The 27,669-nt window shown below is 60.0% G+C and overlaps 1 protein-coding gene across 5 annotated transcripts; it reads left to right on the forward strand.

The window, feature by feature from the left end:
* Positions 1-449: 449 nt before the first annotated feature.
* TP53I11 (tumor protein p53 inducible protein 11) lies at positions 450-27,508 on the forward strand. Of its 5 annotated transcripts, none has more exons than XM_060606456.3 (10): positions 12,075-12,267; positions 12,788-13,001; positions 19,645-19,745; positions 22,140-22,213; positions 22,956-23,103; positions 23,717-23,775; positions 24,012-24,060; positions 24,480-24,576; positions 25,554-25,655; positions 26,364-27,508. In XM_060606456.3, the coding sequence occupies exons 5-10, from the start codon at positions 22,975-22,977 to the stop codon at positions 26,495-26,497; spliced, it is 570 nt and encodes a 189-aa protein (XP_060462439.1). In that variant the 5' UTR covers positions 12,075-12,267; positions 12,788-13,001; positions 19,645-19,745; positions 22,140-22,213; positions 22,956-22,974; the 3' UTR covers positions 26,498-27,508. The 5 variants fall into 5 exon arrangements, with proteins under 5 accessions (XP_078289516.1, XP_060462439.1, XP_060462440.1 ...); XM_060606457.3 differs by having other exon boundaries at positions 19,687-19,745; XM_060606455.3 differs by lacking the exon at positions 19,645-19,745.
* Positions 27,509-27,669: the final 161 nt, after the last annotated feature.

Here is a 27,669-nt window from a genome sequence, read left to right on the forward strand (position 1 = left end):
GTCACCATGAGAGTCTTGTGGGGTCCTCCTCTCCCAGGAACAGGGACTTGGCACGGGGTGGGGGTGGGGGTGGGGGTGGGGGGGACGGTCTGGCCTCCTTCCGCCCCCTCACCTGCCAGCAGCCCCCAGGCCATCTGTTCCAGGCTGGGTCCCAACAGAGAGGCCATTCAGCACTCCCTGCCTGTGCCTACCCCCTGCCCCCACCCCCGTCTGAGCAGATGGCCCGGTTGCCACCCCTCCATGCAGACTGGGGAGTCCTGAGGCCCAGCTGGAAGCTGGGGATGGCGGGGTCTGCCCTTCTCTTACAGAATTGGTCAGCACCCTCACGGGGCCCCTGTCGCTACGCACAGCACCCTCCCACCTCACGCTGCCCAGCCCAACCCTCCTCCAACCATTCAGAGAGGGCTAGGCCCTCAGAAGGCACCAAGCCAGTCCCTCTGGGCCCACACCGGAGTCACCAGACCCCAGCCTGAGGCCTCACAGCTCCTCAGAGGACAAGCGCGACTGGGACCCATATCGTCGGCTCCCGGTGAGTGCCCACTGTCTCACGGTGTAGTCTCCACGCTGTAAGAGCACAGGGCTCTCTTGAGGGGCTGGGTGGGGGTGGTTAGATTGTGGCCCAGGAGGTCTGGGGAAGGGCCCCGGAATCTGCATTCTCGGTCAACTTCCCAGGAAATGCCCAGGTCTCCCAGGGGCTGCCGTTCTGTCCTATGCTTTGAGCCTGAATGGCAGTTAAAGGTCTGAGACTCAGGCAAGACAGGACTAATTATCCCCATTCTACCGGTGACGACACTGAGGACCCAAAAGCATGCAATTTCGCCAGGTAGATTTCACAGACAGCCAGGCCTGGTGCTGAGTACGCATGACTCCTTAGTTCGTGGCTTCCAGAAAACAGTCCCCTGCCATCTCCCCGGGGGAGGGCAGGAATGGCCCTGAGATCATCTCCGCCTCCCCCGCCCCCCAGTTATAACACTTAAAGGCCCCCAGTCCTGGAGAGATGATGATGTCTCCCCTTCTCCCCAGTGCAACCCTAAATAAAATCAGCACTAGACGCTAAAATAACCGTGAGGAAATCTGATAATGACAACAGCCCTTCGGTGCATTTAAAAAAAGACATTGAATTCTTGGAATTCATTTGATTTGTGGCCCTGCTTCTGTGGTGCCCAGAGCAATATCCCCATTTCCTGAGATAGCTCCGCGTCCCTGTGCCCCACCCAGTGTGGAGTCTGGGCCAGGAGCCCGTTGGCTGCTGAGAGTCCCCTCTCTTCCCTGGGCCTGGGCCCACCCTGGCTCCTTCTGTGCCTCCAGATTTCCTCCCTCAAAGCTGGAAGGCACCCGCCGGGGGGGGGGGCGGGACTGCATTTCCAGGAGGGGCCCTAGAGAGGCAGACTTGTGAACGCGGACTTGAACTGTGTACCTCTTCTCTCCTTGACCGCACGGCTTCCCTTCCTGGAAGTGGGGGGCTGCTTTGAAGAAAAGCCCAAGCCTCCCTCCTCACCCCTCTGGGGAAGGGGCCCCTGCCTAGCCCTCTTTAGAGAGGAGAGACAAACACAGGCCCCCCGGGGATGCAGCGCAGAAGCCATTCTCTGCTCTGGGGACACTGGTGTTAGACGGTGCTGAAAAACAGAGAAGCCGAGAAGCCGGGAGGGACTGCAGAGGCTACAAAAAGCCAGCCACGCTGGGTGCCTTGTAAGGCATTTAGCCTCCCTGGACCTCACTCAGGTAAAACAGGAACTAGATCCTAATCTCCCTTTATCCAGGATTATCCAACGAGGAAAAGAAACAGCATATACACGCGTAAGGCATTTAGCACAGAGCCTGACTCTCAGGCAGAATTCAACACCCCGTCCGTATTGTCGCTACGAGCTAGTTTGACATCATAAGAAAGAGCACTGGGACAGGAATCGAGCCACTCAGATTCCAATTCGGGCTGTGCGACTGATGTGTGTGGGTGGCTTTGAACAAATCCGGTAGCCCTCTGGGAGCCTCAGTTTCCCTACGTGTAAAATGAGAGGCTGGGACCAGATGACGCCTCTGACTTTCCATCACTCCATCACTTTCCATAGCTCCTATTCGCGTCCTTCCTGACTCAGTGAAATGTCAGCGTTTCTAGGAAGACTTTCCTGAGACCACCCCCACCCCCACTAAGCTGTGAACCTACAGGTCACCCCTCCAGGCCCACCTCTGGGACTGCATTCCTCCCACTGGCCCCACACAGGAAGAACATGTCCCGGGAGGGGCCCCACACAGGTTGTATCACCTCCCCGTCTAGTTTGCAGCCCCAGGGAGAACCGTGAGACTAAGGTGACACTTGGTCAGTTCTCTTGGGCTGATGGTACTCCCTCCACTTTACAGATGGAGACACTGAGGTCCTGGCTATTAAACAACCCACACAACACAGCTCGGGGAGCCTGGGAGTCCCAGAGCCTCAGCCTGATTTTCTGCAGTGATGAGGGCTCCGACAATCATTACAACAGTGATTGCTCCTTAAATTCGTTATTGTTCACTGTTGATGGTGCCAAGTGGCCTTTTTTTTTTTTTTTTTTTCCTCTTCGCGGTTGGCATTCACCAGCTTGGGGGAGGGGACTGAGCTTGAGGCAAAGTAGAAGGAAAAGACAGCAAAGGAGAGGGAGCAGGAAGGCTGGACAGAGGAGAGGCCAGGGTGGCTGTGGACCTCTGATGGGGCAGGGAAAGCAGGGTGGGGGCAGGAGGCAGGAGGGTGGTGGTGGTGGTGGTGGGGGGAGTAGTTCAGAGGTTAGAGGCACGGGGGCGGGGGGGGGGGGGGGGGAGGGGTTCTAATTCAGGGTCAGGGCAGCCACACCCAATGGGGCAGGGAAAGCAGGGTGGGGGCAGGAGGCAGGAGCGTGGGCGGGGGGTGGGTGGGGGGGGAGTAGTTCAGAGGTTAGAGGCATGGGGGGAGGGGTTCTAATTCAGGGCCAGGGCAGCCACGCCCACCTCTGCTCTCAGTCTCTCCCTGACTCCCCCACACTTCTAGACTCCCACCAGGGGCCAGCACTGTGCTAGGCACAAAGATACAGCCAACAGACACAGTCTTGTCTGGAAGTAACTCTCAGCCAGCCCTGGGCACTTGGAACCTAGCTGCCAAATCCAAATCCACTATGAAGTCCTGAGGGCACTGCTGGGGTCAGCTGGCTGGGAAGGGACGGGGGGGTTCTGTGTGGCCCAGCCTTGAGTTAGAGATGGGGGGAGGCACGTAGGGCGGTTGGGAAAGGTTTCGAGAGGAAATGAACTGAGGTGGGAAAAGCGTAAGCGAGAGCCAGCACATGAGGACTGGAGCATGATAGGGGAAGAAAGTCCTGGAGGAGGCAACAGCACACAGGACAAGCCCAGGTAGGGGACAGAGTGATGCACAAGAAGGCAACTGGGAGTAGCATCTGGCTCGGTCTGTCTTCTCCACCAGATGGCAAGTTTCTCTGAGGCAAAAATGGAGTTCCGCTTCTCACTCGTTTTATGTATATATGTGTGTCTGCATGCATTCATTCCTTCATTGTTTTTGGCTGCAACAATTTAAAGTTTATTACAAATCTTGCAAAATAAAGTGGCAGATCTAGGATGGCCTTTACCCTTGGCCGCCATGTACTGTTGCACAGGCTGTGTACTGCAAGGCTCCCTCTGAAATAGGAGTGGCCCTGCTCTACATGTCATTAGATAGCAGTAATGATTCTGCCCCTGCCTCAGCTTCTGTAATACGCCTAGAGTAAGGTGCTGGGAATACAGTGGTGAGTGAGATAGATAAAGTCTCTGCCCTCAAGGGGCGGGGGGGTAGAAATGTTCAGGGGATACAAGAACTAGGAAGGTGGACTCGGTGTGGCCAGAGCGCCAGGAGAAAAGGGAGAGCCAGCACAAGCAGGGCCACACCATCTACAGCGACGAGTCTGGATTTTATCCTAAGCGAGATCCTAAGCCACGTTTCCCAATCATCGGTCAACTTTTTCAAAGCTCTCCTGGAAAGACTGACTTGCAGGGGGCACAGCTGAGAGCTGGGGGGACCAGTAAGGAGGAAAGACGGCTGTCCCCGGGGGGAGGTGACAATGGCTTGGGTTAGGTTGGCTGGGTGGCATGTTAGGGCAGGTGGCAGCAGCTGAGGGGAAGAGGTCCAGGAGGGGCAAAATGGAGTGCGGTGCTCTTCCCGCCCTCAAGATCCAGAATGATGACAGCAAATGTTATTATTGTTGGTGCGAAGCATTTCCGCAGCACCGTTTCTCACCGTGTGAAGCAGACAGGGCGCTGGTAATCTGCCCAGCGTCAGCGGTGTAAACTGAGGCTCAGAGAGGCGAGGAGTCCCGCTGAGTTCCCATGGCCTGGAGGAAGCCCACGGGAACTCTGTCCCTGCCTCAGCCTCCCCACTGGCACCTACTCTGGCCTGGTTGGAGGCCCTTCCCCACGGCGGGCGGCGGGAGCAGCCCGGCACAGTGGGCTTCTGTTTACTGCCTGGGGCTGAAAACACATGTCAGCAATTGGCAAAACACGGGGAAGCCGCAGCCTAACATGCTTAGATTGGCAAACGCACACGGTACCCTTTTCTTATATGAGGACGTAAAACAATAATTTATTTACACTCAGAAGCCAGCACATTGTCTTCTGCCAAGGCTTCCTGCAAGCCCCTCCTCCGGCCCCACCCCCTCCCCCAGCGAGGGGCTCCCAGAATGCCCTGGGGTCTGAGGATGGTTGGGGTGGGGGGGAGCACTGAGGGGCCAAAGGAGAGCTGCCCTGGGACCTTGCAAATGAAGGTGCAGAGATATCATTGAGCGCCTACTGTATGCTGGTCCTTAATTATTTCTCATCGAATCGTCAGACTAATCCCGTGAATTGGAGATGAGAAACCTAGGAGATATGGACCAGGGTTTGAATCCAGGCTCTGCCCCTTATCAGCTAGCCGTTTGGTGAGAGCTCATCTCTAAAGCGGAGACGGTAACAGCCCGTACGTCCTCATGGCTCCTGTGTACTGTGCACGAAGTCTCTTGCGTATAGTAAGTACTCAATAAATGCTACCGAACCTGGCGAGCCTGGGGTTGCTGTTACCCCTGTGACTAACGGGCAAACAGAGGGAGGCCCAGGGAGGCTCTGCAAGTTAACTAAGACCACACAGCTAGGAGTTCGCAGAGCCACTGGCAGGTGTGTGGGGTTCTGTGGTCTGGGTCCGAAGACTGTCACCAAGCAGTAAATGTACCTGAGGGCTGTACTAGTCATCTCAAATTTACCCAGTGCTGGGAGAGGCCCAGTGTGTCCTAGGCCTGGTGGGGCGAGTTCTAGGATGAGCAGACACAGAGCCGCCGTCCCAAAGGACATGGCCTAATGGGGGCAGACAGGTAACAAGAGCCCCCATAACGCAATGTGTTAGGAGCTGTCACCAGGTGCTCCGAGGACTGGAAGAGACAGCCTTGAAGGGTCACTGATGTAGGGGGCGGGGCGGAGTGGGGGCGCCGGGAGAGACTTCCCAGAGTTGGCACACTGCACGGTGGGTGGGAGGAGGGCATTTCTGGCAGACGGCCCAGCCTGGGCAAAGTCCACGAGGGCTGAGCACCCAAGCGTGTGGGGTGTGGCACGGGCTGGTTCTCAGGGTCTGGGCATGGTGGGGAATGTGGAGGCCAGGCCCGGCATGCTGACCCCCACCAACCCAAACAGCCGTGGCATGTCCTTGGCACCGTGTGCTCGGCGGACTCCAGCTCCAGTGCTGCCTGAGCCAAACCCCTTCTCCCAGCCCTGAGGCCAAGGACGCACACAGTCCTTTCCACCCCCTCAATAGCATCCTGGCACTGGGACCCCAGATGGAAAAGGCGAGGCACCAACCGACCCACGGAGGTTACAAAGACCTGCTGCGGGGTGCGAGGGCCGAAACGTGGGCTTTGGGGCCGACACCCTCGTGGGCTGGAATTCTTGGCGCCTGAAGCCAACCCTTTCGGAGCCTCAAAGCTCCGTCTGTAAAATGGGTCACCTCGCAGAGGTGAGCTGGATGCGCAAACCGCGGGACGAGAGGGAGGCGGTGGTGACTGGGGGAGGGGAAGCCCTGGCTCAACCTCCGGGGGGGGGTGGTCCCCGAGGACAGGGGATCCGCCTGAGAGCCCCTCCACCGGAGCGGAGGGCTGCGGCCAGCCACGCAGGGGTTAACGCGCCGCGGGCGCGGGAGAAGGGGCGCGCTGGGTGCGGACCCCGCGGCAGGTGCTTCCTCCGCCCGCCCGGAACCCCCAGCCCGCCTTAGCTCGCGGCCCGGCGCCGGCCCTGCGCCGCTCCCCGGAGCGGTTACGTAACGATGCCGCGCGGCCGCCAGGCTGCTGCGATCCGCCTCGGCAGCGGCCCCGCGAGTATTAATAAACCGATCACTCAAAATGGCAGGCCGGGCTTTATTCGCGTAGCTCGGGGCTGGGGCCCTTCCCGGGGAACAATACACACGGCCCGCCCCTTTGGCCCAACCCCCACCCCACCCGGCCCCGCCCCGCCCCGCCCCCGCAGCCCCTTCGCTCAGAGCCCCTCCGTCGTCCCCCCAGGGTGGGCGCTCTGGCCTCGAGGACGCCGGCAAAATTATTCCCGAACCGACCGCCGTGGGCTCCGGGCCCATCTCGTCCGCTTCCCGGATGCGAACTCTGGCAAAGGGAGACTCGTTAGTTCGCTCTACCCGAAGCGTCGGTTTCTGAGAATACACTTTGCAAACTCTAGAGCCTTGGTTCTCAGACTTTAGCTCCGGTCGGTCGGTCTGAATCCACCTGCGGGAATGCAGATTGCCGTCCCGGGGACTCGTGGGACCGAGAAGTTGCATTTCTAACACGTTCCTTGTAACCCTGCTTTGAGAACCATTTCTCCGAAGGGATTTTTATGAATTAGAACCCGTTGGCCTTTGATGCCCTGGTCCCAAACTTGAAGGACTGCATTGGGGATGGGGTGGGGCACTGCTTTGCAGGAGTCCGGGGGCCATCCTTGCCCGCCCCTGTCAGCAGCAGGGTCAGAGCCATTTGGGGCGCCGGGCGGGACTACCTGGGGTTCCAATCCTGACCTCAGCGCTTTCTAGGGTGTGGCCTCGGGCATATTGTGTAGCTCAGTGGGCCTCAGTTTCCTCATCTAAAATGGGGCTGATAATGGTGCCAACCTCCTGAGATTTATTAAGTACATATAATGTGCCCAGACCAGTGCCTGGCACACAGTCAGTGCTCAAAAGGCTATCTATTGAGATGAAGATAAAGCCTTCTGGGGGTATGCAACCCAGGTGGCCCAGCATCCCCTTGGGCCGCAGGCGGGGGAGGCGCTGGCCCCAGCCCTAGCTAGACACCCAAGGCCCTGACCTTCCAGCCGGGAGTGGCTGCTGTCGATTCTCACTGCGACAGTCCTGGGGTCTCCAATCTGCTGCCCCCTACCCACACAGCAATTCTTTTTTCCGGCAGGGCTCAGCACTTTGAGAGTCTGACCCGGCCTGAAGCTCGCCTTTGGCTTGCAAAAGTGTCAGCTGTGCCCACAAGGGATAGTCCCTCCTGAGTTTTTGGGTGTCCTGGGCCTAGGAGACAAGGCCCCCGGACATCCCCCTCACTCCCCCCAGCTGGTGGAGGATGACTTTCCTGCAGATAGCCACATGTACCGCACCCCCCTCCGGCCCCCCGCCATTTCCACGTGTTCATTCAGTGCTCAAGTCCATGAGCATTTATTGAGCACTTACTGTGAACCAGGCCCTGAGCTCAGGACTTAACACGTAGACGCTCACCTAATCCTCCAAGTACCCTGAAGGTCGTCGTGATTTTCCTCTTTCCGTCTGACAGATGAAGACACGGAGGCTCAGAGAAGCCGAGAAACTTGCATAAGACCCCAGAGCTAGTTAGCAGAGGACCAGGGCCTTGTGCCTACATGTAGGGTGGTGTAACTCCCAAGTCCTGCTCAGACCTGGCCTCTGGAACCTCGGCCCCCTGGAAGCAGGAGAGGGCTGGCTGTGGTCCTCGGGGCCCCCAAGCGGTCCCACCCTTACTTTAGGCCCCATCGCTGAACCCCATCGCTTCCACCCCCATCCTGAGGGGTTGTCTCTCCCACAGGTGAGGAGCTGCCACAGCCAACGATGATTCATAGGAGGGAGGGCGGCCTCCAGGGAATGGGGTGGAGGGAAGGAGGCCTGGCCAGTCTCCCCTGGCTGGGGGCAGGGGGCAGGCAGTGTGGGGGAGGCGGGCCTGATCCCGCAGCTGCTCCTCACGGTCCCCAAAGGGGTGCTCAGCCGGCGACCAGCAGCGGAGAGGAAGCCCCCGGAGGTCTTCTTGCCAGACAGGCTCTGTAACCAGGAAGGAAAATCTGGAGGAAGTGAGGGGAACCAGGAAGGGAAACTGGTAGGCGTTACGAAAGCCTAACTCCTCTGCCTCGCTCCCTGGGACAATGACCCTCCCATCTTGGACCAAAATGGCGTTCCTCATGGCAGCTTTAGCTAACCGTGGCTCGACAGTTTTCCTATCTCAGAGCTCCCTTTTACAGTTTACAAAACACCAGCACCTGCAGAGGCCCTCTCCATCTCTTCTGCTGGGCTGCTACCAATAATATCAACAATAATGCCTAGTCCTTGCCAAGGGGCTTAACTCCCAGAAACCCCTAGGAAGTAGGCTCTACCCTGCTCCCTATTTTACACACCAGGGAACTGAGGCTCACAGAAATGAAAGCGCTGGCCCGTGATCCATAACTAGGATTTGAACCCAGGTCTGTCAGCTCTAAAACCCCTGTCCTCAACCACAAGGGCCTTTGATGACAGTCTCTTCCTCTCTGTACCCCGCCCGCTATCCCCAGGGAGGGGGATCACTGTGAACCCAGTCGCCAGGCCTCAGCCCCAAAGACTAGGCCCAGTGGGCATTCCCCTAGCCCCTCTCCTCCTCTTCCTCCCCGGATGCCCGCACTAGTCCCTCTGCCGAGTCTTTGAAATCCAGTTGCCTGCACGTCCCTCCCGAGGGATTCACAATCCACAAGTGATTTCTGGCCGCAGGTACAGGCATTTCCTGTGCCCACGCCACCCTCCAGGCACACACTCACCCATGTGCCACCCATCTGCACGGGTCAGAGTGCGTGCACCTACACGGACACAGGCACCATGAAGGTGCTGTCACCCCTGCTGAGGGTGACCGGGGCAGGCAACCTGAGACCCAGCTGCGCCCAGGCTCCAGTGGGAGCCTGGAGGGGAGGGACCCTCCCCCAGCTGGCTCTCCCCGCCCCCGTCCCCCCCCCACTTCCCGGGGGGGGGGGAAGGGGGGTTCCACCTTCACGCACACCCTCCCCCACCCTCCTGGGGCTCTGAGGGACAGTTTCACAATGAGGATCACAGTAAGCATGAGAGTAATAGGAATCAGCATTTCCAGCCTGCAAATCTTTCTCCTCTAATGCCACACTTGATGAGCTCCTAGAGGCGGGTATTTTTATGTTCCCGCTTCTCAGGTGCCGCAGAGGGTCAGACAGCTGGTTAGGAGTAGAGCCAGGGCCCTAACCCCCTTTTCTCTTCCTCTCTGGCACTGCTCCTTCTCCTGCACTGTGAATAAAGAGGACACCTCCTTGTCAGCAGGCCAAAGCACCTGTTCTTGCCTAGATTTGGGGAGCACTTTACGAACGTCAGTTTCTGTCTCACAACAGCCCTGCAAAGTGAATTGTTTTTTACGCCCAGTGTAAAGATGAGGTGACAGAGAAGTTAAGAGCAGAATGCCAGTCGAAGGGGACATTCCTGAACTAGATGCACGTCACTTTAGAAAACTCTGTAGGAAGGAAGACAGCAAGAGTTTCTAATGGGCGCTTTAAGGACTGCAGATGCCTGGGGTCATGGATACCTTCTTCTTTCTCCTCCTGCCCATCAAGCCCTTTGCCGGTCACTGTGAACTGTCTCCGTTGCTGCTGTGTGTGCGTCTGACTCCCGAGAGCTATGAGCTCCCCAAGGACAGTGACCGGGTCCTGGTTACCCCCAGAGCCCCAGCACCCGGCACCTTGCCCGGCACACAGGAAGAGCCCAGTCAACACTGCCTCCTTAGTGAGGATGGGGGGACAGCCTGTGCTCCCAGGCTCCCCACTGATGGGCTTGGGAATCGGAAGACAGAATCAAGATACCCAGGGCTCAAAGGTTATCCACATCCTGTGCCACCGAAGGTGCGAATCCCTTCCCTAGCACCCCTCATTAATCCTTCCCTGGCTGCTGCTTGTATGCTTCCAGTGACGGGGTGCTCACTACCACTCAGGCAGCACCTTCCATGTTGGAGATCTTGGGTGATTGTTACAAAATCTCTCCTATTGATGTAAGGCCCTTGGATATAACAGTGATCACACCAAGGGCAGCACTGGTAGTGGGGGGGGGGGGGACAATCAGAGGCGACACTGCACATTAGCAAGGCGGGTACCCTCCCTGTAGCGACCCAGAGCCTTGCATGCTGGGAAGACAGAAGAGGCAACAAATGAATTCATCATCCCAGCTTCAGCCAACTCTGTTAAGGCAGCGAGTTGAGACTGAGTTGTTGGAAAGACGCCTGTCGAGCCTCAAGTCGGGTGGACCTTGGGTCTGTACTTCACCCAACACACTTAGGAACAATCTCGATCTGTAGTTCTTTCCATTCATTCACTCACTTACCTATTCATTATTGGCCATCACCGGCTGGGTGCAGGGATGGTGGCACCGTGGGCCACAAAGGTGGCTTCGGATCAGAGTCGTTCCCTTGGTAATCAGGACAGCTCACTGTCACTGGGAGCTCTCTATAAACCAGGCCCCGTTCCATTTACTTCCGTGCAAAGGGCACAGCCTCTCCCGCCCATTCCCATCTCTGGGGAGACAGGTGAGAGTCTGCTTGGCAAACAGTTAGTGCTCGATAAGTGTGTGCTGTTGCTGTTCCACAACAACCCGGGCAGTTCCCGGTATTGGTCACCCCCATTTCGGAGGTGGAGGAAATAAGCCATGTAGAGGTTGAATAACTTGCCAGATGGCTGAGCCAGGGTCTGAACCCGGGCAGGGTACTCCCAGAGCCTGCCTGATTAACCGAAAGAGCTCAGACCTGGGGTCAAAATGCCCACCTAGCTAGAGACCTGGGGCAACCACTCACCTCTGCCTGCTCTATTTACTTATGTCATGAAATGGAATGTGTCATCAACCTTGCCTTTCTGTCCCCACCCCCACTCCCATCAGATTAAAATGAAGAGATCCAGGCATTTTTCTTAGAAGAAGGCTGCAGGGTGGTGAGATTTGGGGTGGGAGGCACATTACTGGTCACGGGGGGTTGAAATGAGCCAGAAATTGGGGTGGGGGGGAGCGTTGTTTGTAGGAGCCTGGTTCTTTTAAGCTGACAGGCTCCCACAGACCCCAAACCACCCCCATCACCCTCCCTTACCCCCCACAGGATGCTCAGAGATACAAGGTCTGACAGCTGTGCCCCCCAGGACGGGTCCAGGAGCCCCAGATAAGATCTTAGTCCTGTGACAGTGCGGCTTACAGCGACATGGCTGAGGCCGGGCTTTAGGCTGGAGAATGAAAAAGGTAGAGGTTTATGTGGAGGGGTGGGTGTCATTTGGAGAGGGGGGTTGTCTAGGCTGGAAGCCCAAATCCGAAGTCAATGACCATCATCTGTAAAATGGGATTAATCATGCGGCTGGTATAGGCTGTTGCAGAATCAACGGAGTTAACGCTTGTAACTCCTTGAGCACACGGTGCCTGGCACGGAGCGGGCGCTCAGCAGATGGTGACCATTGTTGTCACTGTGTTCCCTACACACTTGGGTATCTACCAGCCAAAGCAGTCCCTTCCATTTTAGACACTGGCCTAGGCCCCAGGGGATACCCCAAGGATATTTAAGACAGCGTGGTCTGCCAACCCGTGGGGGTGTTGATAGTCTCACGAAAGGGGCGCCGGCTTCAGAAACTTGCCAGAAAAGTCTTCTTGGGCGCCGCGGGCCCTCCGCTTTGATTCTCCGGCGCCTTCTCCCGGGGCGTGAGCGCGCCCCCCGCAGGCAGTCCCTAGGAAAGCCTCGGCTGGGGAGCCCCGGAGCCCAGTCGCCCCAACCCCTCTCCCCCTCCCGCCCGGCGGCCACCCTCGGGGGCGAGGCAGCCGGCGCGTGGGAGGGGACGGCGCGCCATTGGCTTGCGCGCGGGACCGAGAGGAGGGACCAGCGCGGGCCGCCAGACTCGGGCAAACCCCGGCCGCGCAGGACGCCGCGCGCAGTCCCGCCCGGCCCTGCCCTGCCCCGCGCGGGCGGCGCGATGTGAGGCTCCCGAGGGCCCAAGCGTCCCCTGGCTCGCCAGCCCCGCGCAGCGCCGGCGCCAGCATGCGCTAGGAACGTAAGTTCTGTCCCCCGCCGCCGCCTCCGAGGCTCGCACGTTCCCCTCCCGCCGCCGGCCGGTACCTGCGCAGCGCAGCCCAGCCCAGCCCAGCCCAGCCCAGCCCAGCGGGGCTTCTGCGGCCGCAGGGTCATGGGGGCCCCGGGCGCGCGACCTGGACGCCCCAGGACCTCTCGGCCCCGGCAGATTCTGCCGCGACTCCAGGGGTCCCCTCCCGGCCCCCCGAGGCGCAGTCCTCCAGCCCCTTCGGTTCCTTCCCTCTGCCTCGGTTTCCCTGTCTCCCCTGGCTTTCTCCCTCCGCTGTCTCTGCTCCGTTGGACTGTGTATTTCGCCCTTACCTCCCCCCTGTGCTTCGGAGCAAGAGAGAAAGAGCGAAAAGCAGTTTCTGTCTCCCTGAGGTCTGACTGTTGTCCCCGCGCTCGGTTCTCTGTCCCCTCCCCCCCATCGCCATTGTTCCCCGGTCCGAGGAGTGCGCGGCACAAACTTGCGAGTGCCCCTCCTTCTGTCTTCGCCCCCGCAGGGCCGCTGATCGCGGTGGCGGAGTTCCCGCTGGCGGGTCCTACTGGTTCGGCCGGCCGTGGGGGCGCCCAACAGCCCGGAGCTCCCCGCCTGAGGTCCCCAGCTCTCAGGCCCGGGTCTCCGAAAGTGGGTGAGTGTCTGGAGCCGGAGATAAAGGACACATTGGAGGAGGAAGGAGCCAGACCGGGAGAGACCCCCGACTCCCGGCCGGGGAGGTAGGTAGGGGGAGGGGGGAGGGGGAGGGGGAGGGGGAGGAGGCCGAAACCGAAGCCGCGCCTAAGCCCCAGTGGTTGGGTGGGAGGGTCAGGAAAGCACAGGTGGAGACGTCGCCCCCCCCAGTCTCCCCTAAGTCGCGCGCTCAGCAGGAAGGGGGCAGTGTGGGGCCATCGGCCTGGCTCTGCGTGGGCTGGGGCTCCTGCCGCCGACAAAATACTCGCACCCATCCAGGGGGTCTGTCGAGGAACCGCCAGAATCCCGCGCGCATCCCCGGCGCGCCCCGCAGTATCCGGCGCTTGCTTTGCGTCCCCTCGCTCCGCCCTCCCCGCCCCCACCCAGTCCCGGGCTCCCGCCGCCCCCTCGCGGCCCCGGGGGAGCCAGTTTCTCCGCCGCCGGAGCTAGGTGGGCGGGGGCAGGAGCAGGGCGGAGGCCGGGAACCCCGCGGCTCCTCCAGAGCTCAGCGCCCATGGCCAAGGCCGAGTCGGCGGTCCCACCACCGCCCCGCGCTTCCTGGTTGATTTCCTTCAGACAAACTTTTCCTGGTGGGACAGTCCTGCGGGGAGAACGCATCAGGGCCGCAGGGATGCCCACCCCAACTGTGCGGCCTCTTGGACCTACACGTCTGGTGGCCTGTGTGGAGAAGGCCACGGCCCTCTGCAGACCCTCTCTTCCTGCCGCCCAAAGAGTGCAGGGACAGTGGGTTGGGGTGGGGGGCATTGGTGGAGTGCCAGGAGGGGACACTGTGCCTTCCTTAGCGGAAGCCTCACCCTCAGCCCAGGAGGACGAAAGGTGTTTCTCGTTGGGTTGTTAGGAAATAAGGCACTGTGTGTTCTCCAGGTCTCTGTTATCCCATCTATAAAATGGGCCGTCCGGTCCCTGAGGTCCCCTCTGGCTCCAGTACCCCGGGGATCAGCAGCCCTGGCGTCTTTTTTCCCCCCGCCCACATGCTGTAGGTTTTATCAGTCCTTCCAGATTTGGAGTGGAGGGCTGAGACCCAAAGTCCCTCACCATTGTCTAGCTGTCAACACTTTTGCTGGACCCCTGCCCCCAGGCCCCGCAGTAACTTCTCCAACTCTATACTCAGCCACGGACAACCCTCCAGCCCCTCTGGAGAAAGGCCCGCCCCCTCGCCGGTGTGCCGGGTAGGAGAGCCATGAAATTAGCAGTGACCCCTAGACATACACAATTCTAGACTCTTCTGTGCTTTCACTTACTGAGCAAATTGTGGGCCCGACGCCAACGGTGATTTAGTGAACGAAGTGCCAGACACAGTTCCAGGCACTGAGAGATAGCTGAGAACAAAATGAAGATTCTTTCCCTCACGGAGCTGACACTTAAAGGGTAGAGGAACAAATAATAAAATGAATTAGATGGCGTATTGGGAGGTAAAGGGGGAAAAGTTGAGTGTCAGGGGGTGTCAAGGCGAGGGGTGGGGGTGCTATTTTACATAAAGGTGGTCCAGGAGGCCTCCCTGAGGAGGTGACTTGTGGGTCAAGGCTTTGAAAGAGTGAACTGTGGGAATAGCTTGGGTAAATAAAGATCCTGCAGAGATCAGCCTGTGCAAAGGCCCTGAGGCAGGAATGTGTCTGCCATATTTGAGAAACAGTAAGGAGCCAGTGTGACTGGGGTGGAGAGAGGAGGGTGGGGAAGAGATAGGAGGCAAGGCTGGCTGAAAAGGAATGACGCCTGTCCATTTCGCAGAGGAGGGAAGTGATGCTCAGATGGGTCTGAAGTTACCCCAGGACATGTAGCGGTGGCAGCAGGGCGGGGTGCCCGATGTTCTGACTCCCGGCCTATAATATTTTCACTTCATCCTGCAGCTCAGCTACTCATTGGCCACACTGGTTTGCGTCCCGGCCAGGGTCAGGCCTGGCCAAGAGCTGGAAACATGGAGGGGAGCCACCCAGGCTTAGTAGCTCAAGGGGCCCCATATCCCTGCAATCCATTGCCAAACCCTCCCTAGGTTCTCCCTGCCTGTCTGTCGTGAGTGCCTCCGGGCCGCATCTGCCTCTGGACCCAGAGGGAGTCCCTGTTCCCTTCCCATTTCCTTCTTTGGCCGTCCCTTGTAAACACCCCATTCTGTATCCACATGTAGCCCCTTGAAGGGGACTGTTCTGAAGCTGGTATGGTGAAGGGAGAAACTGAGGCAAAGAAGCTGAGTCTCCTAGTCTCAAAATAACAGCAGCAACATTACTAAGCTTTCACTATGGAACAGGTACTGTTCTGGGTGTTTTTGTGCACCTCCCCGTCAGTGGATGGTAGGTGGCCTTATTACACCCATTTAACAGATGAGGAAACGGAGGCCTAGAGAGGTGGTGTCACTGGCCCAACGCCATGCAGGTACACAAGCCTTTTGAGTCTTAACCCACTCCTTTGACCACTAAGGCAGAGCCCCCAAGCCTGGGGGAGATGGGCAGTCCTGGCTGGCCCATCCGCATCCCGGGAAAAGTACAGGGACCCTTCTGCCTGCCTCCCCCAAGCCACCCAGAGGGCAAATCACCTCTTGCTTCTGGAAAAGTTGGCATCCCTGCAGGGAAGTTCCTTTTGCCCCTGTTGTCCTCCCCTCGTAGAGGTTTGGAGAGGGGTGGGAGGGGCGGTGGGGTATTGACGTATGTCCACTGCCCCCTCTCAAGAGCTCTGGCCCCATGGCAGCCGGAAGCCAGGCCGTCCCCAGGATCATGGTCCCATGGGATCCAGAAGCACCAGCTGCCTTTGAGGGCCCTGACGCGGTCGCCAGGCTGTGGGGGAGGCAGGCCCATTCCCGGCTTGAGAGGACAGAAATTCCCCATGTGCTCTGCCCTTTGTGAGTGACGGTAGGGACAGGGAAGACCCTCTCAGCGACTTCTGAGCGACGATGGGTGGCCGGATGGATGGCCGTCAAGGGCTGAATCCCGCTTGCACACAGCAGCCCTCTCAGGCCCTGGGGTGAGGCCCAGGGATGCCCCCTCCCTGTCCTCTGCTCTCCCACCCTTTCCGACACTGCAGGGAATGTTTATTACTTTTTTCGTCCCTGACGATTTGCAGATGTTTGTTTATGATGAAAGTTGGGGCTTTCCTCTGCAATTCTGGAAATCAGGCACCTTCAAAACAAAGAGAACTCGTGGATAAAATATGCGTGTCCCCAAGAGGCCCCCAGGCAGCGGGAGCTCGGGCCTCGTGTGCCGTTACAGTGTGAATTTAGAAGCCCAATCATGACTATCACAGCCGGGAGGGCCCCAGAGACCACGCTCCCATTTTTTTTTTTTTTTTTTTTTTTTGAATGAATTAACTGAATCTCACAGTTGGGCCTGGTTTTCCCACGGTGGCACAGTCTTTGGTGACCTCAGCTGTCCTGTCTCCCCGCCAGTGACTCAGGGCTCCGTTGGCAGCTCCCACGTTCCTGGAGGTTCTTGGAAACGGGACGTGGAATCCCTTTCTTGACTCAGGATCTAGGCCTGTCACCGCGGCGGGATTTTGCATCATGCTCCTCCCCCCCCCCCCCACCCCGTTCTACCTGTCACCCTGCTCCCTTGCATCCGCGCTGAGCCCAGGGGTGACGTGGGACACGCGCGAGAGAGATGATACGGCCCTGCCCTCAACTGGCTCACCAGCCACTTGACAGGCAAGGCTGACTGCCTCAGGCCGGCTCGGCCTTTAGAATAACTACACCCTCAAGGGACGCGCTGCCCGGAAGTTGGCTTGGCTTTGTGCCTTAGCCCGAAGGCCGAAGGCCCCGAGACCCACGAGGACCGCACCTGCACCTTAGCAGTCACTGTGATGATGTCCGTAGGACAATGGGCATTAGCCAAGCCCCCTTTGTGTCCTGCGGCTTCTTAGTTTTGCTGTAACTTTGCCGACAAGCTGGTAAGTCGGGCCCCATGACCCCCATTTCCAGTGCAGGAGAGGTTAATCTGCCCAAAGGCATAGGGCTAGTAAGGAACGTGGGTCCCTTCATCCCCAAGCCTCTCCCGTACCGCCCTTGAGATGTGAGATTCACTCCGCCTGAAGACCCAGGCTGGGGGCTCTGGGTTGGGGGTCTTTCGACCCCATCTTAGCCAAGGGGCTGGTGGACTGCCCCAGGAAGGGACGATGGGGTGGATGAATGGGCTCCTTGCTGGGGCTCCCTCCTCACCTCCGCACTGTTTCCAGCTATTTTGCACCCGTGTGATAACAGAAGAATGGGCCTCCCCGCGGCCCTGCCCTGGTCCCGCCAGAGCCACAGCGCCTTCACCCAGGGGAGGCTGGACCCCAGGAAGGAAGGAAGGAGTTCGGATGCTGGCAACCTGCCAGAGACTTTCAAAGGGAGATGTGAGGAGGAAGATGGCTTACAGCGTAGTTCTTCCTGGAGGTCAGGTTCCCCGGACCTCACCGCTGGCCCTGCCCACACACCCCAGCTCCTCGTGGGATGTCTATTTGAAGTGCGGTTACCTCGGTTCAAGTTTCAACTCTGCCACTTACCCCGAGAAGCTTGAATAAGTCACTTGGTTTCCTCGTCTGGAGAATGGGGGTGACGATACAGCCGTCCTCCTAGGGTTGTCATGGGGATTGCAGAGAATTCCTGGTCTGGAAGTCCTCGTCCCCTGCCTCCAGCCCTGGGGTGGATGCTCTCCGGGGCAGTTCCTACCAGATGGGGGAGGGACAGGTGTACTGTCTCTTTAGCAGAGGGTCTTGTTCGAAAAGGAAGTGGTTCTTGGCTCTGAGACTCAGCAGCAACTGCCCCGAATCAGCTGGTGGGTGTTCAGGACCCCAGGCGCCCTTCCTCTCCTCTCCCCTCCCCCTGCCGGTCAGGCTTCTAAGCCAGCCCTCATGGGCACAGTCTCCACGCCAGGGACAGCTCTGCAGTCCGGCCGTTTCTATGGAAACCAGGCAGGCTTCTTGGGGAGGCCGTAGGGGGGTTGGGAGAGGTCCTTTAGGACCAACACGGGAGTGACGCCCCAGGCCCGTCTGACCTGCCGCCAGGGCAGGGCCTTCCTTGGCAGCCGCCCCATAAGCAATGTCATTAATTGCTGTCCTGTATGGAGCTCACAGCAGGTGCCAGGCCCCTTGACTGCCTGTGCTCAGCGTCTCATCACAACCCTGTGAGCTCAGAAGTAGCAGTGTGGTTTCACCAAGGACGAGATGAAAGCTCAGAGGGGTTAGGAAAGTTTCCTGAGGTCACAGACAAGTAAGAGAAAGAGTTGAGGTTTGAGCCCAAGTTGGCCTAATCGTGCAGTATATTCCCCACGCCCCCTCCCATTCTCCCCTGGCACTTTGTACCCCTGACAAACCTCTCCCTTCCCGGCCTCCGTGTAGTCATGACCTCTCTGTCTTACTGCCACTGGGAGCTCTTAGGGATGTTCTTCCTGGCCTCAAGACGTCCCTGCACTCGATGCGTGGGGGTGTGTGTATTCTGCAGGGAGTCAGAGCTTGGCCAGCAGTGGGGGGGCTCTCAAACCCTTCCCCAGCTCACTACTCGGTCGCAAATATTTGCTGAGCCCCTCCCATGCCAGGAAGTGTGTCCCAAGCCCCTCGAGCCAGACCTACAGAAAGCCCAGCCCGCGGCGCTGGCCGTCTAGCGGTGGCTGCAGCTTTCATGGAGGCGGCCGTCGTGAGGTCTCCCCGCCTGCTCTCCCCGCCTGTCCTGACCCCCACCGCTTCCCGGGCACCCCATGGGCCGGGCCCTTCGCCGAGACATTGGCACCCACTCTCCTGTGTCCTCGGCACCCTGGACCCGCTTGTCCGAGACCACCAGCCAGGAGGAGGTGTCAAATTCACACCCAGCCCTGCCTGACCGTGAAACCCCTTTCCTGTGCTCCTCTGCCACCAGCTCCTGGGTGGCCCGAGGCAGACCCTGCCGTCTCTGGGCCTCAGCTTTCTGCCCTGTCCAGTGTATGTTTGGAACAGAGCCTCCCCTTGGGCCCTGCCACGTCTAACATAGCGTGATCTTGGGTGTTCTGGGTGCGGTTCGGGAGGCCTGCTTCCCGCAGCCCAACTGTCCTGTGCCGATGAAGGGCCTGCCCGCGTGCCGAGGCCCAGCGGGAAGATGCTTGGACGAGATAACAACCCTGCCTTCAGATCACCGGGTCTCCGGGAGCCCAGGCGCCCATGACGTGACTAGGCCTATGGGCTGGAAGTGGCCAGGGGCCGCCCACACTGAGACCCACAGAAGTCGGGAGGGGCTGTGTCCCAGAAAGCTGCCTGGAGGGAGGGGTCGTGCGGCTTTAAAGAACCAGGAGTGTCGGGGTGGGGGGACCGAGAGCAGGGAGGACCCTCCCGGGGGCAGTGGTTCAGAAATGGGAACGACTGTTCAGAAGGACAGCGACTTGCTGGCTTTATTGGGAACTGAGGTCAGAGAGGCCAGCCAGGGGCAGAACGTAGAGGGTCCTGAACTCAGGCTCTAGGGGACTGCAGGCTGCAATGACCCTGCACCTGTTCCTTGCTTGGCTGGTTGTCCTCCACGCTGCCCCTTCCCTCAGCCTCCCTCGGGCAGCTGGCCTCACCTGGGGGAAGCCCCGGGGGCGCTTCGAAGGCAGCTGGCCCTGGGAAGGAAGCAACCGCCCTATGGGGCAGGCTTTTTCCATTGTGCACGGCTGAATGGCTGAAGGCAGAGAGGGAAGTGCGAGTGTGGGCGGGCAGGGCACTTTGCCCCAGGCCCCCCCTGAGTTCCCTCGCCCTATCGTCCAGCGCTGGCACGGAGCCAGTGTTCTCATGGCCCCCATTTCCCAGGGGCAGAAACTGAGGCTGGGAGAGCTGCAGTGAGCCAGCTGCCCCAAGCCCTACAGCAGGTAAGAGGGCAGAATCGGGATTCGGACGCACATCTGGTTCAGACGCGATGCAGGGGGTACGGCAAAGGAAGGTGCCTTCTGTCCTCACTTAGGTTAAAATGAGACCAGGCTGGGGACGCCCGGGTGGCTCGGACGGTTAAGCCTCCGACTCTTGATTTTGGCTCAGGTCATGGTCTCACGGTTTGTGGGATAGAGCCCCATGTCGGGCGCCATGCTGACCGCACGGAGCGTGCTTGGGATTTTCTCTCTCTCCCTCTCGCTCTGCCTCTCTCTCTTTTTCTTCCTCTGTCTCAAAATAAATAAAATCAACATTAAAAAAAAAGTGAGGCCAGGCTGAAAAACACCTGGAGTGGGAAGGGAAGCAAGTTCAAGGGCAGATCTGAGGGGGCCGTGTACGTGGCTTGCCTTGGGGGGTAGGGCCTGTGGAGGGGCTGGCGGGTGTATGGGAGTGACACAGCCCCCCACCTGCCCTCCCCAGGCAGGGCCCTGTGCTGTGGGTGAAGAAGGAACAGAACTTAGTGCTCAGAGGAGTTAGCTGTGCCGACGCAGGTGCAGGGGATTCTTCTCTCTGGAGATTTCCCTGTCCCTGGGAGGCCCTCGGGCCCTTTGTTGGTGATGAGCTCTTTGCTGGGGGCTGGGCTGGGAGGAGGCCACAGCGGGTCCCACCAGCCCGGGTACCTGATGGCGGTGCCTGTGGATAAAGCCTGTCCCCCCCCCAAGAGTGGTGCTGTTGTCAAATGGAGCCCCCCCTTTCTGTACCCAGTCCCTGCGGGCTGGCCCCGCCACGCTCCACGGCCCCTGCCTCGCAGGTTCAGGCCTGCCGCACGGAGGGGAGCGTCGTGCACGCGTTGGTGGCGAGGGGTCACCGGGCGGAGGAAGGCAGCTGTGGCTCTGAGCTGGGGTCACTGATGCAGCCCAGGCCTGGTGGGCTTGGCCCGAGGGCCGGCCTTATGCCTCGGGACTGAGGTCCATTCATAATTGTCAGACTCTGCGAACGGCCCGGCGGTCCTTCAGCAAATGGCTGGCTTGCCAAGCCGGCACGTCTATCCCGTGGAATATTACTCTGCCATAAAGAGGAGAAGACCGTTGACTGGCCCAGCAGCTGGGATGGACCTCAAAGGCATCTCATTCATTATGCTGAATGAAGGGGGCCAGTCTCAAATGGTTCTAGTCGCTACGATTCTACGTATTAGAACACACTGGGAAAAAGAAGAACAGAGCCGGGGTGATGGCCAACAACAGATCCGTGGTGGCCAGGGGCTAGGGGTGAGGGGAGAGCATGGCGCGGGCAGGGGTCCTGACTTCCCCATGGTAGGTGTGTGAATCTATACACGTCCTAAAAATCTATGGAACTGCAAACAACAAAAAATGTCAGTTCTGCAGTATGTAAAGTGAAGAAAGAAAGGAAGAGAAAGAAGGGGTGAGGGCGGGGCCCCCTGGTGCTTCCTGGGCCGAGGACGGGTGGGGGTGGGGGCGAGCCCCGGCTGCCACCAGCAGCGGCTGGCCGGCTCTTGCAGGCTGTCTCAAGCGGGTCCACCTGGCAGCGGGAGGGACACCGGGCTGATTGTAGCCTCTGGGGTCACGAGAAGTGGTGGCCAGCGTTGAGGTGTGGGGACAGCGCCCGGCCCCTGAGGAGCAGTGTGGCTAAACCCTGCTTTCTCAGGCGGGGCTGGCCACCTCCCTGCCGGAGGGCCTTCCTGGCCACCAGCGGCCACCTCCGCGCCCCTCCCCTGCCCCAGGGTGAGTGTGGAGGGAGGGGACGGCATAGCTGTAAGTAAGGCCAGGGGGTTGGGCGGGCCCTTGGCCTTGAATGTCACTCACCCACCGGAGGCCATCGGTACCAACTTGTGTGGTTAGCTCCAAACTTGAGACACTCTGCCATTTCCCTCCTTTACCCGAGTCGAAAGCCACGATATCCACACGCCCCACACTTGGATTCCGTTCTGATGTTGCTTTGTCCGGGTGCTTTATTTTAGGACGCTGAGGACGGCTCTGCCTCTGGCCGCCCCGACCAGGGCCAGGAGGGGGAGACTTGGCTGGTCCCACACACACACCCCTCCGTTGGCAGCCAGACTGGGACCCAGGTCCGAGGCCTGGTCAGGGAGGTCCAGCAAGCCCAGCAGAGGGGCAGGCGACATCTGTGAGAGTAGTTTTGCGGCCTTGCCAGAGGGTAGTTGTGGGCTGGAATAAGGTGCTTGGAATGTGCCACGCGGTGGGCTGGGGAGAGTGCTGGAGTCACTCAGCCTGTCTCTGTTGAACTTGGCTGAGCTTGAGCTCCTCATCTGTAGAATGGGCGTAAGCAGCCCCCATTGCACACTGGCGGTTCCCAGCCCAGTGTCAGCCTTCGGAGGCCTTTGCCTCACCGGGGTCTACACTTCTATCTCCTCCTCATAGGTGTGTTGCTGATCGAACGGGAGGACCGGCGGCCAAGTCATTTCTGTGTCTCCCGGACCAGCGCCTGGTAGACGGTAGGCACTCAAGACCTGGTGGGGGGGGGGGGGGCATGGAGGATGGCGAGCAGACACGAGGAGGGGAAGAGGCTGGCAGTGGGTGCCCCTGGCAGGGAGGGGCACGGGCTTCCGCCAGCAATCCCGGCCGTCCTTCCCCTGGCTCCGCTGGGTCCCGGGGTCACCCCGCTACCCTTCTTTCAGCCCTGGAGGCTTGAAGGAGGTCATGTGGGAGACAGGGAGGGAGTCTGGCTAGGCGGAGGGGTTGTCTGGGCCACAGTTCCGTGGGGGACCTGGACCCCAGGACTCGGGCAGATCACCCCTCATCTGGCAAGACTGACCCAGACTCCCAACGGCTCCCACCTCCCGGATGTGGTCTCATCTGGGCCCCAACGCCTTTCCTGGGCGCACACGCTCTGAAAGGCTCCGTCCGGCCTGGTGACCTGGGGTGTACCGTGTGCCTTTAGGCCCGATAGGCTCACACAGCGGAAAGGGCTTTAGGAACATCCTCCCCCACCCATTTTATAGACAAGGAAGCCGAGGCCAGGAAAGGGAGACACTTGCCCCCTTCCTCACGCAGCCGGCTAGTTAGGGAGCCGACTACCAAGCCTGGGCCCTCAGATTTCTTGTTGGTGCTCCCCCTGCTGCCCCACGCTGACGGGGAGGCCTCGCCAGGCCCCGAGGTCCGAACTGGGTGCCCCTGATGTCTGGGGGCCGGGCAGGACCTGTGGCTGAGGCTGGTGTCTCCCCGCGGCCTCTGTAGACATTGGCTCTGGGACGAGATGGCGGCCAAGCAGCCCCCGCCTCTCATGAAGAAGCACAGCCAGACGGACCTCGTGAGCCGCCTGAAGACCCGCAAGATCCTCGGCGTGGGCGGGGAGGACGACGACGGGGAGGTGCACCGCTCCAAGGTGGGCCGGGGGGGCGGGGCCTTCAGCTGGCCACACCCGGGGGGGCCCACCTCCACACCCCTTTGGGGAGGCGGGTCCGGCCTGCCATCTGGGAGAAGAGTAGCTGTGGCTGCAGGAGCCCCAGGACTTAGCTCATTTTCTCTAGGAACTTAACGGAGATGTCCGGGGAATCGTAACAAAAACGAAGACAGATCGCTAGAATGAATTTCGCGCTTATTATGTGCCAGCTACTGCAACGATCGCTTTATAAGCATTATTTAATCTCACTAAAGTGCTGGGGGATGGTTATTAATCCATTTGGTAGAGGAGGAAACTGAGGCCCAGAGAGGGCCAGGACTTGCCCAAGGCCGTTACCAGTAAGTGGCAGAGCCAGGCTTCAAGCCCTTGTCTAGCGGACCTCTGAGCTTTTGTTCTTGCCCACCGTATTTTCAGCTTCCTGTGTAAGCCCCAGTGTCAAAGAGAGGCAGAAGGGGGGTGGCTTCAGTGTGACCTTCCCAGCCTGGGTGACCTTCTGGCTGAGCAGAAGTACCCCGGTGGGTGCCCGGACACGCCAGGGGGCTCCGGGAGGGGAGTGAGTGGGCTGGGCATGGCCCTGACCCCTGTTTGTCCACAGATCAGCCAGGTCTTGGGCAATGAAATCAAGTTTGCTGTTCGGGAGCCTCTGGGGCTGAGGTGAGCACTTGAGCGTGAGTTTGGGTCGGGGGCAGGGTTATGGGGAAGGGCCGTGCCAGACCCTGCCACATCAGCTCTGCCCCGGTGCCCTCGTGCCTGTGGTTCCATCCCGTCTCGTTCCCTCCCCCTAACGCCAGCCATCCCTGGACATCTTGGCTGGAGAGGGGAGGGTCCCCTGGGGCCTGGGCACAGCAGCAAGGGGCCTGGCTGTGACCCGTCTCTCCACGTGTCCCCAGGGTCTGGCAGTTTGCTTCTGCTGTGCTCTTCTCCGGCATCGCCATCATGGTGAGCCCCCCGCTCCCCGCACCCCCGGTCCCGGGTCCGGCTCCCTGTGTCCTGCCTCTGAACCTCTGCTGGGGGTTCCTCCTCTACCCTGGGGGCCCCACTGCCTCTACCCACATGGTCATCATGCTGAAGGCCCTCTAGCTCCCTCCACAGTCCCAGCTCCCGACACTCATTCCCACCTGTACCTGCCTGCTCTGGCACATCCTAGATCCCGTGGTCCACATTCCTGACTCGTTGCCCCTAGAAACCCAGAGCCTTCTGTCCTGGCATGGAAGGCTTGGGGCCAATCAAGGTTCTGACAGTGGACTGCCCCAGGGATCTCAGCCCTGCTTCTGGGGGGAAGGAGGGACATGTCCAGAGGATGTTTCAACAGCGACCCCCACCAACTTTGCCCATGAACTTCCCACCAATGTCCACAGGCCCTCGCCTTCCCTGACCAGCTCTATGATGCGGTCTTTGATGGAGCCCAGGTGACCAGCAAGACCCCCATCCGCCTCTATGGCGGTGCCCTCCTCAGTGAGTATTGCTAGGGAAGACTCCGAGGGACGTGATGGGCAGCCGGGGACCCACGGGGACTGAGAGGAGCACGGGGAAGCCTTTCTTTGTGCGTGGGCTCCCCCTCTAAGCACCTGCTGTCCCTCCCTTCAGCTGAGTCTGTCTCTGCTGGGTGTGTGCTGCCATCTCGTGGCCACTGCTGGAATGCACCCAGTGGACTCGGGCAAACACCGAATACTTAACTGTGTGTAGCTCCCCACCTGGTCATCCATGTACAGAGGTGAATGAGGCTCGGGCCCTGCCCTCCAGGACCTCACGGCCTAGCGCGGGAGACCAAATCGACACGGGTCTGCAAAACCCCTCCCACCCTCGGGCCTCTCCTTAGAACCATTCTGTTTCCGAATTTGTCCCACCCCGTGCCTGGCCGGAAGCTGAGTTAACAGCCTTTAGAGCCTAGCACAGGTAGCGTCCCTCCTCTTCTCTAAAACATCCCGCGGTCCCTTTTACCCGCAGAATAGAGGCCCAGCCCCTCCACCTGGCATTCGGCGTGGTCTGTGGGGTGGATCCAGCCTACCTTCCCAGACCCGCCTCCCTCATATCCCACCGTGGGCCCTGGGCTCCGGCCGCATCTCGCGATGCCCAGTCGCCCGTTTCAGAAAGCCTCCGTGCCTTTGCACATGCAGTTTCCCCCAACCTTGTGCTGACTGCACTTGTACTCAGCCTGCAAGGGTCTGCACCAGTGCCAGGGGGCAGGGGCAGGGGCTGGTGGAGATCGGGGTGGCTTCAAGGACATCACCCATGCAGTGGGAGAGCTATAGGGTTACGGGGTTCGGTGGGATGGCGGATGGCTTTGATTTGCGGGGTGTGAGTGGGGGTGGGGAATGTGGAAGTCTGGGTTCCTGGCAAATCTGCCCAGTGCAGGAGGAACGGGCCCCTGCCCCAAGGGGTTAGGGCTCAAGACGCCCTCCCCAGCCTGCTCTTTGTCCCCCCTGCCCCAGGCATCTCCCTGATCATGTGGAATGCTCTCTACACGGCTGAGAAAGTGATCATCCGATGGACTCTGCTCACCGAAGCCTGTTACTTTGGGGTCCAGTTCTTGGGTGAGTCTTGAGGTGGGCAGTGAGACAGGGAGGCTGACGGGGTGGGAGGTGTGGGCAGGGTGGCGTGGCCCCTGGCTTTCCAGCTCTTGCTGCCTGGTTTCCAGGAAGTGATGAAATCCATCCGAGGGGGAGGGGCTCACGTGGCCGTGTCTACCTGTGTGTCTGTGCCCCTGTGCTCACCTACCCACACACACCTGTACCTTCTTGAACACACACACATACACACACACACACAGAGCCACAGCCTCCCCCGTGTACGTGCACCTGCCGCCTCCCATAACCCATCGCTCACTTGTGTACCCAGAGCAGGTGTGATGGCATGCTCGCCCTTGCCCCAGTACCTGCCACGTCGGGGACATCACAACAGACATGTCCGTGAGGGCCAGCAGCTGGCAGGACCCCCCCAGCTCAGCATGCCATCTTTTTCCTTCTTTAAGTTTATGTATTTATTCTGAGAGCGAGCGTGGGAGGGGGAGAGAGAGAGAGAGAAAGAGAGAGAGAGAATCCCAAGCAGGCTTTGCAGCGGCAGCACAGAGCCCAGATCGGGGATCGAACTCACCAACAGTGAGATCACGACCTGAGCCGAAACCAAGGGTTGGCCACTTAACTGACTGAGCCGCCCGGGCGCCCGTCAGTATGTCGCCCCGTGTTGAGGGTGAGGCACACCCCTCCGCTGACGTCTGTCCCTTCCCGGTCTTTCTCCCACAGTGGTCAGTGCCACGCTCGCGGAGACCGGCCTCGCGTCCCTGGGGATTCTGCTGCTCTTGGCCAGCCGCCTCCTTTTTGTCGTCATCAGCGTTTACTACTATTACCAAGTGGGCCGAAAACCCAAGAAAGTCTAGCCACTCGCTGGGCCGGGGGCCCCTGTGTGGCGGGGAGGCCCCGGGGCCTCAGTTTCCCTCTGGCTGCTGGAAGGCAGGAAGGAGCCTGCCCTGTGCCGGGCCTGCCCCCAGGCAGGCGGGGCTGACCGCCTTCCTTTCCTCCCGAGCACCCCCAAATGCTGTGATCTCCTGGGCTTTCAGGTTTGGGGAGGACGGGGCCTCTTGAACCTCTGGCCCTTGCCCCACACAGGAACGCCTCCTTTTCGTGGGTCTCTTGGCCTCCGGATCCCCTGGACAGACACTCGCTGGAGAGCTTGAGTCGTGGGGTTTTGGGCTGAGATGGGACTCTCGCCCCTTCTGCCGGGAGGCCCTTCTCTGGTTTGAGACAGGCTGAGCACTGTCCCCCGGTCCTCCCTACACCCCCGGCCACTCTAGTGCCCATGTGGCTGAACATGGCTTCCGTGTATGCCTGGAAAAATCCAAGAATTTGACCCCGTGCCCCTATTCCTCCCCACCCATGGGAGCTGCCCCCTGCCCCCTAACCCCACACGCCTGCCCTTCCCACAGCCCAGCTGCGGGCGGACCGGCAGGGGTGGTGGTCTCTGAGCCGGTGCCTCCCTTTCAGCCTCCCTCTGCAGTAGGCCACCTGTCGCCAGAGCCCGGTCCCCAGCCCCAAGCCCGGCCACCACAGGCTCTCCTAGGGCCTTACTCTAGGCTGCCGTGCCTCCACCCGGCTCCCGGACGCCCCTAGGAGTCCCCTTCCCCCAACTGGCCTGGGTCCAGAGGCTGCCAGCAGCCTCACCCCCAGGCCGGCCCCGACAGTGGACGCAGGGAGAAGTGGAACCCCCGTGATGGGGTTTGGAGGTGAAGAAGAGAGAAACGCAGTGGCGTTTCCTCGTCCCTTCGGTCTGCCCGGTTCAGTCCCCTCGTGCACCCTCGCCCTCTCCCCGGGGTGCTGCCCCCGAGACCTGGCGGGGTAGGACTGGGTGCCCTTCAAACTCAGCAGGGGAAATAAATAGAAATATTTCAGCAGGCCACTCCTCTAATGTCGTCCCCACCCCAAGTGCCCTGGAGGAGGCTAACACGCGGTTCCCTCAGAGGTGAGGACACCCTCCCTGCCCCTGCTCTGTGCCCCCCTTTAGCCCTCACTCCCAGTGCTCTCCTTCCCTCTAGACCGCAAATGTGCACAGAAG

This window comes from Panthera onca, chromosome D1, assembly GCF_046562875.1.
Source record: "Panthera onca isolate mPanOnc1 chromosome D1, mPanOnc1 haplotype 2, whole genome shotgun sequence".
Lineage (NCBI taxonomy): Eukaryota > Metazoa > Chordata > Mammalia > Carnivora > Felidae > Panthera > Panthera onca.

What these genes read in the sequence shown, in the direction of transcription:
- TP53I11 (XM_078433390.2), top strand. Translation starts at nt 22,975, where the DNA reads ATGGCGGCCAAGCAGCCCCCGCCTCTCATGAAGAAGCACAGCCAGACG. An exon ending in CGGGAGCCTCTGGGGCTGAG is followed by an intron (nt 23,776 to 24,011) that starts GTGAGCACTTGA and finishes ACGTGTCCCCAG; the next exon opens with GGTCTGGCAGTTTGCTTCTG. An exon ending in TCTCCGGCATCGCCATCATG is followed by an intron (nt 24,061 to 24,479) that starts GTGAGCCCCCCG and finishes CAATGTCCACAG; the next exon opens with GCCCTCGCCTTCCCTGACCA.